Source organism: Halichoerus grypus, chromosome 1, assembly GCF_964656455.1.
Source record: "Halichoerus grypus chromosome 1, mHalGry1.hap1.1, whole genome shotgun sequence".
In the NCBI taxonomy this organism is placed as follows: domain Eukaryota; kingdom Metazoa; phylum Chordata; class Mammalia; order Carnivora; family Phocidae; genus Halichoerus; species Halichoerus grypus.
Window position 1 is genome coordinate 80,659,726 of NC_135712.1, and position 13,965 is coordinate 80,673,690.

General features: G+C 37.9%; 1 protein-coding gene across 7 annotated transcripts in view; it reads right to left on the reverse strand.

Annotated features, from left to right (window-relative positions):
* The window catches only part of VPS8 (VPS8 subunit of CORVET complex), a 346,107-nt gene that overhangs the window by 197,458 nt on the left and 134,684 nt on the right, over nt 1-13,965 (reverse strand). For all 7 annotated transcript variants that reach the window (XM_078068205.1, XM_078068209.1, XM_078068208.1 and 4 more), the window contains 7 exons: nt 13,376-13,500; nt 11,272-11,358; nt 8,860-8,927; nt 7,472-7,625; nt 7,306-7,365; nt 5,924-6,031; nt 2,069-2,149 (listed from right to left, as the gene is read on the reverse strand). In XM_078068205.1, the coding sequence (XP_077924331.1) occupies nt 2,069-2,149; nt 5,924-6,031; nt 7,306-7,365; nt 7,472-7,625; nt 8,860-8,927; nt 11,272-11,358; nt 13,376-13,500 (683 nt within the window). The remainder of the gene's footprint in view (nt 1-2,068; nt 2,150-5,923; nt 6,032-7,305; nt 7,366-7,471; nt 7,626-8,859; nt 8,928-11,271; nt 11,359-13,375; nt 13,501-13,965) is intronic.

The window sequence follows — 13,965 nt, forward strand, 5'->3', positions numbered from 1 at the left end:
TATGGATGATTTCTTCTTTTCTTCTTAAAGATTTATTTATTTGAGAGCAAGAGAGTGTGTGCATGTGAGTAGGGGGAGGGGCAGAGGGAGAGAATCTTCAAGCAGACTCCCGGCTGAGCGTGGAGCCTGACATAGGGCTCGATCTCATGACCCACGAGATCATGACCTAAGCTGAAACCAAGAAGCGATACCCAACTGACCTAGCCACCCAGGCGCCCCTACAATTTCTTCTTTTCAAAACAATTTTTTAAAAAATTTCAATCCCTCCCCAGGAAATAAATGCAGTTTTAAAATCTGCTCAATTAGAATTCTAAATTAGACAGAATAAAGTACTTTCTCTCTCTGGTATTCATGTTGTTTTCTTTATATGACCTATTCCATGTCATCAGAGATTATTTGCATACTCCCATATCAAAAACAACCAAGTTAAAATGATTACTTTTAACATAAGTGAAAATACACCCTTATCACTGTATTGTGGCTACTATAAGGGAAGGGTTTTGTTCTGTTTTTTCCCCCCAAAATTTCTCTCTCAGAAAACAGGGAGTTTGATGTTCAAATCATTTACAAAGAGCTCTTATAAGGTGCTTTCTTGATTATTTAAAAAAAACAAAGTCTCATTTAGGAAAGACACATTATTAGCCTTATACAACCTTAGTCAGTACTAGTTTTTAGATGCCATCAAAGGTCACCTGGTTAAAAGAGAATAACAGAGTGTCAGCAGGTTTAGCAATTATTCCTAAGATTAGACCCTCACAACTGCAACTGCTGACATTGTTGTAAACGAGCCTTTTAATGGTAATTTATAAAGCAATGCAGTTACTGTCACATCATGGATGAGCCAGAGGACAGATGAAAACAACTACTGCCCTACTGTGGGGAGAATGGCTACTTGTGGTTGAGGGAAAATTTCCCAGGGACAGAATCATATGCAGATTTTAAGAGTGCCATATCTCAAACATCTTAAACAGAAGTAATTATGAATTCTAGGAAACGGTGTTAATCCAACAGGAGTCCTGGTGATGACAAAGACACTGATGTCTTACATTCATGAGAAGAGTTTGAACAAAAATATTTCATGAAATGTATATGGAAAAAAAGTATCATTTCTAAATCAATAGTCTGTCTGTGAGATTAAAAGGCAATGTGCAACTAAATAAATTGTATATTATAAATAAAAGATCCATTTCATCTATATCCTTAAAAGTTACATATTATCAAGTTAGAGGAAAAATTTTTTTAGCCATTTTATTAGGAAAATGAGGCTCTGTCTCTTATTTAGGGTTGCCTATATTCATGCATATACAAAATGTTTCAGTGGATATTGATATGCCAAAAGCATTAATGACAGAAACCCAGAAATATTACAATTACAGTATTTGCAAAGTTGACACACTATTTGAAAAAAAAAAACTGATATAAAAAGAAATACTTTTTTAAACCCAAAAGTTGCTTAAAACGGAGATGTATGGTGGAGAGAAAATTCTGCCAAAGTTTTTAGCCATGAAAAAAAGAATAAATTAGATAAACTTCTGAACCAATTAGGACAAGCTCAGGAGAACAAAAACGTGTTTACAAAGAAAGCCGGGCAACAATCCTCAAAAAACCCACCCAAATTCTTCTGAACTCCCCTCTGAACTAATCAGGACATCAAAGAAAACTTTTTCTGACCCTGTCACTGTTCAGCAGGACATAGGCTGAAAGGCAATTAAAAGTAAGGTGGCATCGGGGCAGCTGGGTGGCTCAGTGGGTTAAACGTCTTGATTTCGGCTCAGGTCATGATCTCAGAGTTGTGAGATTGACCCTGTGTTGGGCTCCGCACTGGGCATGGAGCCTGGGTAAGATTCTCTCTCCCTCAGCCCCTCCCTTCCCTCTCTCTTGTTCTCCCCGTCCCCCCCCCCAAAAAAAGTAATGTGGCATTACACCAAACTCAGACTCCATTACTTCTGTCCATATTTTACATAATCCCAAATGTCAGGGTTCATGGCAGAAATCCTAGTAGTGCTAATACACAGGGTCTCAAAACAATTACATGAGATAAATGGGGCAAATTAATCTGAATACTCACAGTAAAGTTGATGAGATCATAGTAGAGGTGAAGGTGCTTTTGCTTAGTAACATGTATTGCTCCAGACTCATCTCTCTTAACCTGATGGTGAAATAAAAACAACTTAAATACCAGCTATGTTTTGAGGGGCTTTTGTAGATACTTAATTATACTCCACCTAGAAAATGAGTTCCATTCACAGTATGGATAAGCCCAAAGTACTGACAATTAAAGAAACTATTACACAAATGAAAAAAGTCATTCACACCATGATTTGTACAAAATGTGAGGTATATCTGGTCAGTGGTCTGGCTCTCAGTCCTGTAACGTGTGTGCACTCTGCTATAATTCAGAACAAATTAACCGCATCCCAGCAGTGACTGTACTCAGCTAGAGTTAAAGCATAAAATGGGATTGACCACATGGTATGATAAAGTCAAAAAGTCCATTAAAAAAAAAAAGCTGCAGTGACAAAACTAGACTTTTCTGAAGTATACTGTTACAGCTCAAACAGCCCAAAATGTCCCAAGAGAACCTCAAGTGTCAACAGTTTATTTACATATGTGTACCTACATCCTCTCTAATCTTTCAGCACCCTTATAATTTGCTCTCCCTGCTTCCGCTCCAAGGTGACAGAGCATGCAGAAGAGAGCCCGATGTACTTCTGACCCTTGTGAAATGCAGGACATCCTAGCCAACCTGGGCTGCCTGACACTCTCCCGGACTGGCGTCCTAGGTGGCTTCCTTTCCCTTCAAGCCCCAATCCCTTTGTTTTCTAGTCCCATCACTTACAGTGTTGGCCTCACCAGATACCTGAACAAACAACGGAGCCCTCCTAATGCAGGCCCTTCACGTACACTCATCTCTGCTTCACTAAGCCACTTGCCCTGGAAGAAACGATGTGCTAGTAGGAGCATGTGCTCTAGAGGCCTGTGCTTCGGTTCCACTATTACAGCCGTGTGACCCAGGGCAAAATAAACACCAAATTGTTCCCTATTTGGCATATACTGAAAGTGTTTCACAAACAAAAAAACAATGCCAACCTCACCTATTGTGATTCGCTGGAGTCCTTGCTAAAGAAGATCACTTATACATAATCTAAATCCCACCCCCTCCACCCTGCTTACTATTACCTCTCCCTTGCTGGCATATTCACTCACTCCTTTTTAAGGGCACTTTTCCTTTTGCTATCTAACATGTTTCTGACTTTTCCATCTTCAAATAAAAAACAAAAACAAAAAGCCTTTCCCTGATTTGCTTTTTACAGATATTTAACCATTCTCTTTCCTCTTGCAGCCAAACACTATGAATATAAGTTTGCTCTTCTTGACGCCCATTTCTTTAACAAGGCTCTACGATGTAGCTTCCACCTCCATTCCACTGATGACTAGTCCTCTGAAAAGTTTCTAATCAACAACTACTTGCATGGGCACCTGGGTGGCTGAGTCGGTTAAGCCTCTGCCTTCAGCTCAGGTCCTGATCCCAGGGTCCTGGGATGGAGTCCCACATTGGGCTCCCTGCTCGGCGGGGAGTCTGCTTCTCCCTCTCCCTCTGCCCACCCCCACTAGTTTTCTCTCTCTCTCAATCCCTCAAAGAAATGAATCTTAAAAAACAAAACAAAACAAAACAAAAAAACCCAACTACTTGCATATTCAGTGGTCTTACCTTCAGTGGTCTTCTCTCTTGATCTTTATTTAATAATGGTATTACCCTGGAGCTGACATTGTCCTGAAGCCTCTCCTTTGTCTCCTGTGTGAGGCCATACTGTCCTACTTCCCCTCCTACCCCTATGTGCCTTTACTGGAACATTCTTTTTTGATTCCTTTTCTTTTCCCTTCCTCTTGTAAGTACCTGCCAAGGCTACGTATGCTCTGGCTTTTGATTTTCACGGCTTCAACGACATTCTCTACCCTAAAATTCTCATTTGCACTCCAGACCTGGACTGCTGCCTGCCCAGAGGACATTCCCTGAGAGAACACTTAAGAATCCCACCTTCGCTTCTAACTCAACACATTCAAATCCTCTGTAACCCCAGCTTTTCAAATAATTCATGCTTCTAAAATGCAGTCAGAAACACAAAAGATTCATTTATGTCCTTTAGTTCCCAGATCCAGTAAGATGAGAAGCCTCGTCTTTCCTTCAAAATGTCATCCTTCACTCTCACTGCAACCAAGCATCCTTGTCTAAAGACCTCATACCTGCTTTGGCACAAGAGCAAAACCCTCCATTTCCCCGCTATCACCTATAATCTATTTTTTCTGCTACCTTTATACTGTTCTTCCTAAAATACCACTTTAATCACATCTTTACCTCTTTAATTAGCTAAGAACCTGTGACAACTCCTCATTACCTAGTCTAGGCCAATTATAAAATCTGGATCAGGGGTCAGTAAACTTTTTTTGTAAAAGGACACACAATAAATAAATATTCTACGTTCTGTGGACCATACAGTCTCTGTCACAACTATTCAATTCCACCACTGTAGCATGGAAGCAGGCATAAATCATACATAATCAAATGGGCATGACTGTGTTCCAAGAAAACTGTATTTATAAAACAAGTTATAAAATTTTATTTATAAAACAGCCATGGTGTGCCACCCCTTATCTAAATCTACACCATATATTCAACTTGATTTTCCACAGGTTTCTCACTCTCATTAATTCTATGAACATTTATTAAGCATCTACTATATACAGGCACTGTCCTCGTGGCTGAATCTTTAGATTTATGGAGCTTTCACTTAATGAGAAAGAAAAATATGAGAAAAGTAATTTTAAAAGTACTGAAAATTATCAAAGGAGAAGACAGAAGGTCTTGTGGGTATTATGTAGCAGAAAACAGTTCAGGAAGTCAGGAAGGCAATGTTAATCATGAGTTAGGTAGACTAAAGTGGAAGAGGGCACAGACCTTGCCCAGCAGAGGTTAGAGCATATGCAAAGACACTGAGGCCAGAGTCTAGTTAGAAAGCTATGCCAGAGCCAACACAGAAGAAATGTCAGTGATTTAGGCTAGGGAAACAGCGGTGGGGGAGACAAGAAGGGAGTAAATTCAGATGTTAGAGAGAGAGAGTCAACAGGAAGTGGTGAAGAAGCAGAAATGAGGGGAAAGGTAACTGAAAGACAACCCCTAGGTTTCCAGCTGGAGAAACTAGGTGGACAGTGGTGTCCCTGATTCACTGAGCTAGGAAACCAAAAAGAGATTTTGTGGGCACATTCTTACCTCTATAACTTCAGTTCATCTTATTTCCCCTAATATGCATATCCACCATTCCTGCAGTATTTGCTATATATCCTTCATAGAGTCTTCCATGGCCTATCCAGTCCATACCAATCTCTCTATACTCTGAACTTTTATCAACTTTTAGTTCTCATCACATACTTGAATCCCTAAACATAGTGTTCTCCCTAGTAGTAATGAGCATACTGGCTTTGTTTCTAAAACAGTATTTGAAGTTGTGTGAAAGAAGAAATTATGTTTAATACTTCCTTCAACTGCTTCTGTGTCCATCAGTGTAGAGAACACAGTATGTGCTCAATGATACCTGTTGTCTAATAAATACACTTTATGTAGATAGGTAAGTCATTAATAGACATATGTACATTCGTATATTTATACACACACATAAACCATTAATTATTTGTTACTCAAAGGAGATGAACTGAGAAATATACCATGGAGGGGCATGGAGTTGAGGTGATCAATTGCTTTCCATATTAATCATTAAAGCCTAAAATTAAAATTAAATGATCGCTCTCTCTCCGAAGAATTATAGTAGCATATTTCTTTGACATAATAGTAAATCACTAGTGAATCAGGAAAAAAATATTATGATAAAGGACTTTATAACAGATCTAGCATCATATCAGGACTTACCAACAGAAAATGAACAACATCTCCTCTGCAGAAGGCAAGCATGGGATTCACATAATTATGCACTGCCACAAAGTGCCAGGCCAGCAATGGAACACTGGAAGGATCCATCTAAGTGAAGAAAAGGCCAAAAAAGAAAAAAAAAAAAAAAGACACCACAGTTAACAGACAGCAGGACAAAGAAAAAACTAATTAAAAAGAGCATCTGACTAGTGTTCTTTGATAAAACTTCTCCCAATTTCTCATTAAAATTCCAGTGAAGCAGGGACTGACTGGGAAGTGTCATGAGGGAACTTTCTGGGTTAATGCTAATGTTCTGTATCTTGATAGAGGTTTGGGTTATAAAAATATATATATTTGTTAAAGTTCAGCAAATGTATGATCAAGATCTGTGCACTTCACTGTAAGTAAATGCTACACCAAAGGAGAAACAAATATTGAACTCTAAACATAATGTATGCTGAATATTAAGGCAAATGAGTACTGACTTTTGCAATTTATTGGAAATACACTTAAAATAACATAATTTGATGGGTGGACGGAGAGAGATATTTAATAAAAAAAGTACAGTAAACTGTTAATGATAGAATTTAGATAGTAGGTATACAGATGTTCAATGTAAAATTCTTTCTAATTCTCTATTTGAAAATGTTAATATTGGAAAAAAATACCAGTAAAAACATACAAAAAAATGCAAACATACACCACCATGATAAACCTCAGTTAGCCAGTGAAGCTAACCTAAGAAACATTAATGGCAATCTAAGCTAGCCATGCCATCTGAAAGGGCAGATGTGCTTCCCCTGAGGCCCAGAGATAATGGAGTACCAACCAACAAACAGAAGAGTGGTCTCCCTTGGCACAGGGGATGTGTTCTCAACTAGTCATGGCTCTGTACCATCATTCTCCATCTCATCCCATCAATACCTCTCCTCACATATACACTAGAAGATCACAACTCTCTGAAAACAACCAAGCCGGAAAGGAGAGGGAAACTGGGGTATGTGTCATAGATGCTGGGAAGTATCATCCTCCAAAGTAAAATACTAAAGGCAAAAGCCAAAAGAAAGACTATGCAGCAGCAATTTATGCTAGATTTTATGGTGGGTGTTCTCTAGCAGTAGTTCAGTATCAAAGCAGCAGTTTATGAGAGAACAACTTAAAACAATAAAAGTAAGAAAGTACAGACCTCGTGATTTGTACTGCTCCAGTCACCAGCTTATACTGCTTTGGGTCACATCGAGGTAAGTCCAGACAATGATCTTTGGAGCACTGACTTCCATTCTATCTCGTTTTCTGATAATCTCACAGAATTCACCACTTTCAAGTCATTTCCCCCCTCCTGACATGGTCTTTTTGACAATAAGATGGAAAGGCTTACTCACCCGTCCATAGGGAAAAGTCATCCACACTTTCAAGGATGGTTTCAATCCAATGACCAGTATCTTTAGAAGAAAAATGTATTTTTAATGTTTACCCTATAATTTCAAATTTTTGGTATTCAAAGCCTCTAAAAGTTATGAGTTTCACCTTCTAAATATACCAACCAACCTTTGTTAAGGATGCCATGGCCAATAAGGAAAACTGTGTGATGGGATGATCTTTCAACTCAGGCTTTGAATGGAGAGGCTCAATACAGCAAACTTCACCCTTGGAACCACTGAACAGGCATCTAGATTCACACGTTCTCACTCCCATCACTCTCCTGCAAAGGTAACCAAAAAATTCAGAATTGATTTAGTAATGATTCAAGGCGCTATGATCTCTAACATGGACTACAATAGCCTTCTAACTCCTATTCTTCCATAGAAAATCAGCAGGTTCTTTGTAATGTCTAGGTCAGATTTATCACTCTTCTCCTAAAAACACTCCAATGGCTTGCCACTGTACATAAAATAAAATCCAAAGTCTTTACCACGTTTTCAAAGGTCCCATATGATCTGGCTCCCGCCTTCACTCTTTTCCCACTACTAACAAAGTCACACTCCAGCCACAACTGCCTTCTTTCTGTGGCTCCAGCAAGTCAAATTTGTGCCCACTTCAAAACCTTTGTGCTTGAACATCCCTCTGCCTAGAACACTTCTAGATCTTTGCATTTGTTGACCAGATTATCACTCAAGTCTTTGCTCAAATGTTACCTTCCTGAGTTATCCTCAAGTGCACTCCAGCAAGCTGAACGGTCTTATTTTCTTCAAAGCACTCATAGCTATCTGAAGTTATTTCATTTATGTATTCATTTATTATCATGTCCCTACCCCCGCCCCAACTAAAATGTAAGTTCTATTAGAGTAGCAACCTTGTCTGGTTCACAGCTGCAAGTCTGGTGCCTAGAACAATGCCTACACATAGGAGATGCTCACTAAACATTAGTAGAATAAATAGTACTTTGTAAGCAATTACTTTGGGCTTAGCAATGTGAGAAAGTATGAGAAATATAAGAAACATAGTCCTTACTTTGAGAACTTATGGAAACACAATATGCATTGAATTTTATGTTCTATTTGTTAAAAAAAAAACAACTCTGCTTTATAAATATCCTCCCATGTATCTAGACAGTCTTCACTCTTATAGAGAAATAGGGCAATTCCAAGGCAATAAAAACCTTCCTATACCTATTAGGGTTATAATCAACTGGGCCTGGGGCCTAAACCGAAATTAGTGACATACTCCAGAATTACAGTTCCCAAGACTGACATCTCGTATGAATTCCCTGGGGAGCAGGAGTTCAGAATCCCAACTCAGACCTACTGAGAAAGAATTCTGGGTGGCCAGGCCTGGATCTCCAAATGTTCTATAAGCCTCTCCAAGTCATAATATACAGCCATAACCTATCTGTAATCACATGGGTTTTCCAGACCTCTTCATGTTCAACATCAAGTCATTAAACCACAGCTAGTCTTTCCATTGCATTTGTCAACAAATGTCCTTTAGTCTCTTACTTAAATGTCAATTCAAAAACAGAGCCTCCGCTGTCATTGCAAATTGCAAGAGTTGGATCATCTGTAAACTAAACAGAGAAGAAATTCACTTTCTTAGAGATTTTTCAACAACCAGTGAAGTATTAAAAAGGGAAAAAATTATAACATCTTAAAAATCTAAAAACAAACACATTTAGTAGCATTTGAAATCACCTAGATTTAGTTCATCATTCTAAATATACAAACTTACCCATATTCAGAATAAAAATGGCTCAGTATCTTTAAAAAACTGAGGCTTTAAAAAAGCAAACCCACCTTTCATCAGAATCAAAGAAAAATACAAACTATGACTCATAAAAGCCCTTAAGTTCTCCACTTGGGTTCTTAACATTAACTTTTTCTAAGCTGCTATTAAACTGAATAGGGTATGCTAGATACATTTGCAGTTGCCTCGTTTTCAAGAACAAAGACACAGTAAAAGATATTTGCTATCTTTGGGAAATAAACTTCTGTACGTTTTCTGACTAACTGAAGAATTAATCCACTATATTTAAAATCGTTTAATACTTTTTATGGAACGATTCCAAATATGTGCTGCCTCCTGATCTTATTTGACAGAGTATACTTCAGTTATTATTACCTACTCTGGAAAACTCAAAATAACAACTAACGTTCACAACGACAGACAGTCCTAAGGGTTTATGAGGTATGGTAAATGTGAACGCTGTAGGATACAAACTGAGTAACCTGAGTCACTTAGAGTGACCGGTCTCCCTAACCCCAAAGGCTCGTGAGCCATCCTAAACGTCATGTCTTTGGTTCTCTTAGGGACAGTTGAGGTACAGGAGACTACTGTAAAATTATTCTTCCCACACACAGGCATAACAAAGAAGACCCACACCTTTGCTCTCAAGGCCTCATGGAGCAATTGCCAGAGTGGGAAGTATATACCTGGAATGTAGAAAAATCAACTGAACTTGCATTTTTATTAATTAATTTTCTATTTATCTGCGTGTTTTGTAATGTCCTTAAATATTAGTACAGTACATTTATAGTATTTTTTAAATAAATAAATAAACACACACACATATATGCATTAAGGATGTAAGCCCAAGTTGTTATTGCTGGGATATAGGGTTAAGTTTGGAGAACAATGAGTAAGAGTACTAAAGAGCAAGTGGCTGTTGTCAAGCCAAGACTCTGGAAGTATTCAATCACATATGTATCACTTGCTACCTCTTATTCCAATGTTACAGTGTCTGCATGCAACGCCTTTACCACCAATCCCAAGCATCACAATGGCTACTACTTCTATGCTATTAACCTCAGCTGCATTCTTCTCTTTCCTCTCTGCCTTTACCTCTTCTGTTTCCTGTTTCTCTCAAGGATTTTGCTTTTTTCAGTAAATGAACTGTCCTTTTACAAACACCACCAATTAGTTATCCCTTCAACCAAACGTTTATTGAGCAGCTACCATGCATAATCCAAAAATAAATGAGAAACAGATTCGGGTTTCAAAAATCTTCATCTATTAAAGGAGAGAAGACATAAACACAAACAACTATAACATGCCATAGGAAAAGAGGTCAAGAAAAACTGCCATGATGTTCAGAAAAAGGGGAAATTCTACTCTTACTTGTCTTGGTTGCTTTCACTGTTACTAAATGCTTCAGTGATGCTTTGTCACAAAAGCCTTTTATGTAACTAACCTAGATGCAGACACATAAACTCCAGATGCTTACAGACTTTAAAAAGCATATGTATGGATAAGAGAGGTCTGCACAGCTAAGCAACCAAATGTGTACATGATTAAAATCTAGAAGATCTGATTTTAGACTTCCCTAGTTACAGTCCTTTACCTTTTATGCTTCTGAACACGGGCCTGACAGCATACACAAACCAAAGTTCACATTGTATTTATAAATGAAATCTGTTACCTAAGTTGGCTTATTTTTTTCAGACCTGTAAGGAGAAAGCCAAGACTCAAATCTTAATGCTCTTCCCTTAGAGGCCTGAAAGAAAATAAACCAACAGAGCTGTTTCTGAACATAAAGCAAACCTTGGTTCTTTCACAGCTGGCGCCTCGAACCTCAGGTAACTCCCAACAAAGTGTGACAGAGCAATGCTGGGGGACTGAACAAAAGGTAAAAAGAACTTTTTAATCTCCATATGATTTTTCAGCAGGGTACTGTTGCCAACCTCTGGTCTGGGATCATATCGGTTTACTCTCTCTGCTGCTCTATTAGACGTCAACCCAACGTGCAGCTGAATGTTACCAAGGTAGCTAGCCCATCTCCAGTTCTAACCTGCAAAGCATCCTATTGGGCTCATCAAAGAAAACTTCATTTTCAAGGATTCCATTTATAAAGAAATGTGCTTAAAAATGCATATACAAATATAATAAAAAATTATTAGACAAAAAAAAGATATTACCTTAATATGCAATATTGCTGTTCCTGGAGGATGAGCATCTGTTATTGATCTCAGAAGTTTTCCACTGGCCAGATCCCACATCGTGATCTATAAGACAACTAAATGCTTCAAAAACCAATCTATTGCTCTTTTTTGGACTTAAGTATCCTGCCTTGTGGCTGAAATAACCCATCCCTGGTCTATAAACATTGCAGGCAAAAAATTATGAAGTTGAAACATAATCGAAGGTTGTAGATCCATTAAAGCATAGGGCCTTTTATTCCATCTTCATCTCCCCTTCATCCTGCCCTACCTACTTTTCCCTTCAGATTTTAAACATTGTTCTTATACCAAGAAGTAAAAAATTTCAACAATAAAAAAAATTTAAAAAAAAAAAGAAGTAAAAAATTTCTTCAGTGAGTCAATCTCTTTAGCACTGGTAAAAATTATAAGGCTCACTGCCAAACCAACTAGTGATGTATAAATCACATGAGAAAAGCCAAAACTTATCGCCAGTTTCAGAAGTAGAAAGCAATTCTAAGAGTTATCCAGGAACACAGTAATGAGAATAGAGAAAAGAGAATATAGTGTATTTAAAAAGCAGCAACAATTACCTATGCTACTATAAGGAAGTAAATTTTGATATAACAGCCTGGTCGGTTTGTAAAAGCTATTTACTTATATAGACTCATAAATTAAGATATTAAAAATCACAGACTCTGGCTCAGTTGATAACAATTATTAAAAACTGAACAAAAGTTAGACCAAGCGATCTAAGGTTAGCTCTACAGACATGTCACTTTATAATTTTTGGTCTCTGAGATATTGATCTAGAAATACTAGTTTGTTTGTTTAATTAATCAAACTGGGTAAATTTAATGCAAGTTTATTTTCACATCCAGATACTCATGCCAACATGAGTTCATGTACAGAACTCAATGCAGTGAATTCCCAAATATCAACAAATGGATTGTAATAGCTGCGTTTGCATTTTGCCTAAACAACTGCTTTGTACATACTTAGTGCCCTCATCTGTCCTACCCATGCTTTTCTCCTAGCTCCAGTGTTATCACATTTCATTTTTTTCCTCCAAATTTTTATTTAAATTCTACTTAGTCAACATATAGCATAATATTGGTTTCAGACGTAGTATTTAGTGATTCATCACTTACATATAACACCCAGTGCTCATCATAACAAGTGCCCTCCTTAATACCCATCATCCATTTAGCCCATCCCCCACCCACCTCCCCTCCAACAACCCTCAGTTTGTTCTCTATTGTTAAGAGTCTCTTAAGGGTGCCTGGGTGGCTCAGTCGGTTGGGCATCTGACTCTTGGTTTAGGCTCAGATCATGATCTCGGGGTTGTGGGATCGAGCCCCCCATCAGGCCCCTTGCTCAGCACAGAGTCGGCTTGTCCCTCTCCCTCTGCTCCTCCCCTGCTCACATGCTCTAATAAATAAATAAAATCTTTTAAAAAATAGTCTCTTATGGGTTGCTTCCCTTTTTCCCCTTGCCATATGTTCATGTTTTGTTTCTTAAATTCCACATATGAGTGAAATCATATGGTATTTGTCTTTCTCTGACTTACTTCAGTTAGCATAATACACTCTAGCTACATCCATGTAGTTGCAAATGGCAAGATTTCATTCTTTTTGATGGCTGAGTAATATTCCAGTGTGTGTGTGTGTGTGTGTGTGTGTGTGTGTGTACACACACCCACATCTTCTTTATCCATTCATCAATCAAGGGACATTTGGGCTCTCTCCATTGTTTGGCTATTGTTGATAATGCTTCTATAAACATCGGGGTGCATCAACCCCTTCAAATCTGTGTTTTTGTATCCTTTGGGTAAATAACTAGTATTGCAATTGCTGGATCATACTATAGTTCTATTTTTAACTTTTTGAGGAATCTCCATCCTGTTTTCCAGAGTGGCTGCACCAGTCTGCATTCCCACCAACATGTAAGAGGGTTTCCCTTTCTCTGCATCCTTGCCAACATCTGTTGTTTCCTGTGTTGTTAATTTTAGCCATTTTGACAGGTGTCAGGTGGTACAGAGATACTAGGTTTTTTAAAATTGATTTTAACATTGTCTTATGGATAAAATAAAGTTCACATTTACCTGTCCTTTAGCAAAGCCACAGAGAAGTCTTGAGCAGTCATTGTTGATACTGAGGGCAGAGATGGCTCCATACTGACCTCCAACACTCGTGCTACCCAGACAAAGTCGCAAAGCTTGATTCTGATCTAAAGAAAGCAGATTTGTAAAATCAGGTGAAAGAAATGAAAGGAGTGAAAAAATATGTATTTAGTATCAGCTTGTTTTCAAAGGCTTGGGAGGTAGCAACAATCAAAAGAATCAAAGGATGAAGTTATATTCATTTTAATGTATTTATTGAGCATGTAGTAGATGCTGGGCACTGAATTAGACACTAAGAATGAAGAAAAACCAAGATCTACAAGTAAGAATACAGAACTTGCTAATGATAAGTAAAAAAAAATCCATAAGTAATCTTTACCTCTTTGAACAAATGAACGATCTTTCATCTGTCTCATTCTAAAATTGTATTTCTTGCTGTTTACAGGATGCAAGGTTACAGAGAATACCACCCTTTAAAGTAGCTTTAAAATTTCAAAAATCAAAATTTATTAATTCAGAATTTGGCTGAATTTACATTTATATTATCCGCAAAGAAAAGGTTTCCTAGGCAA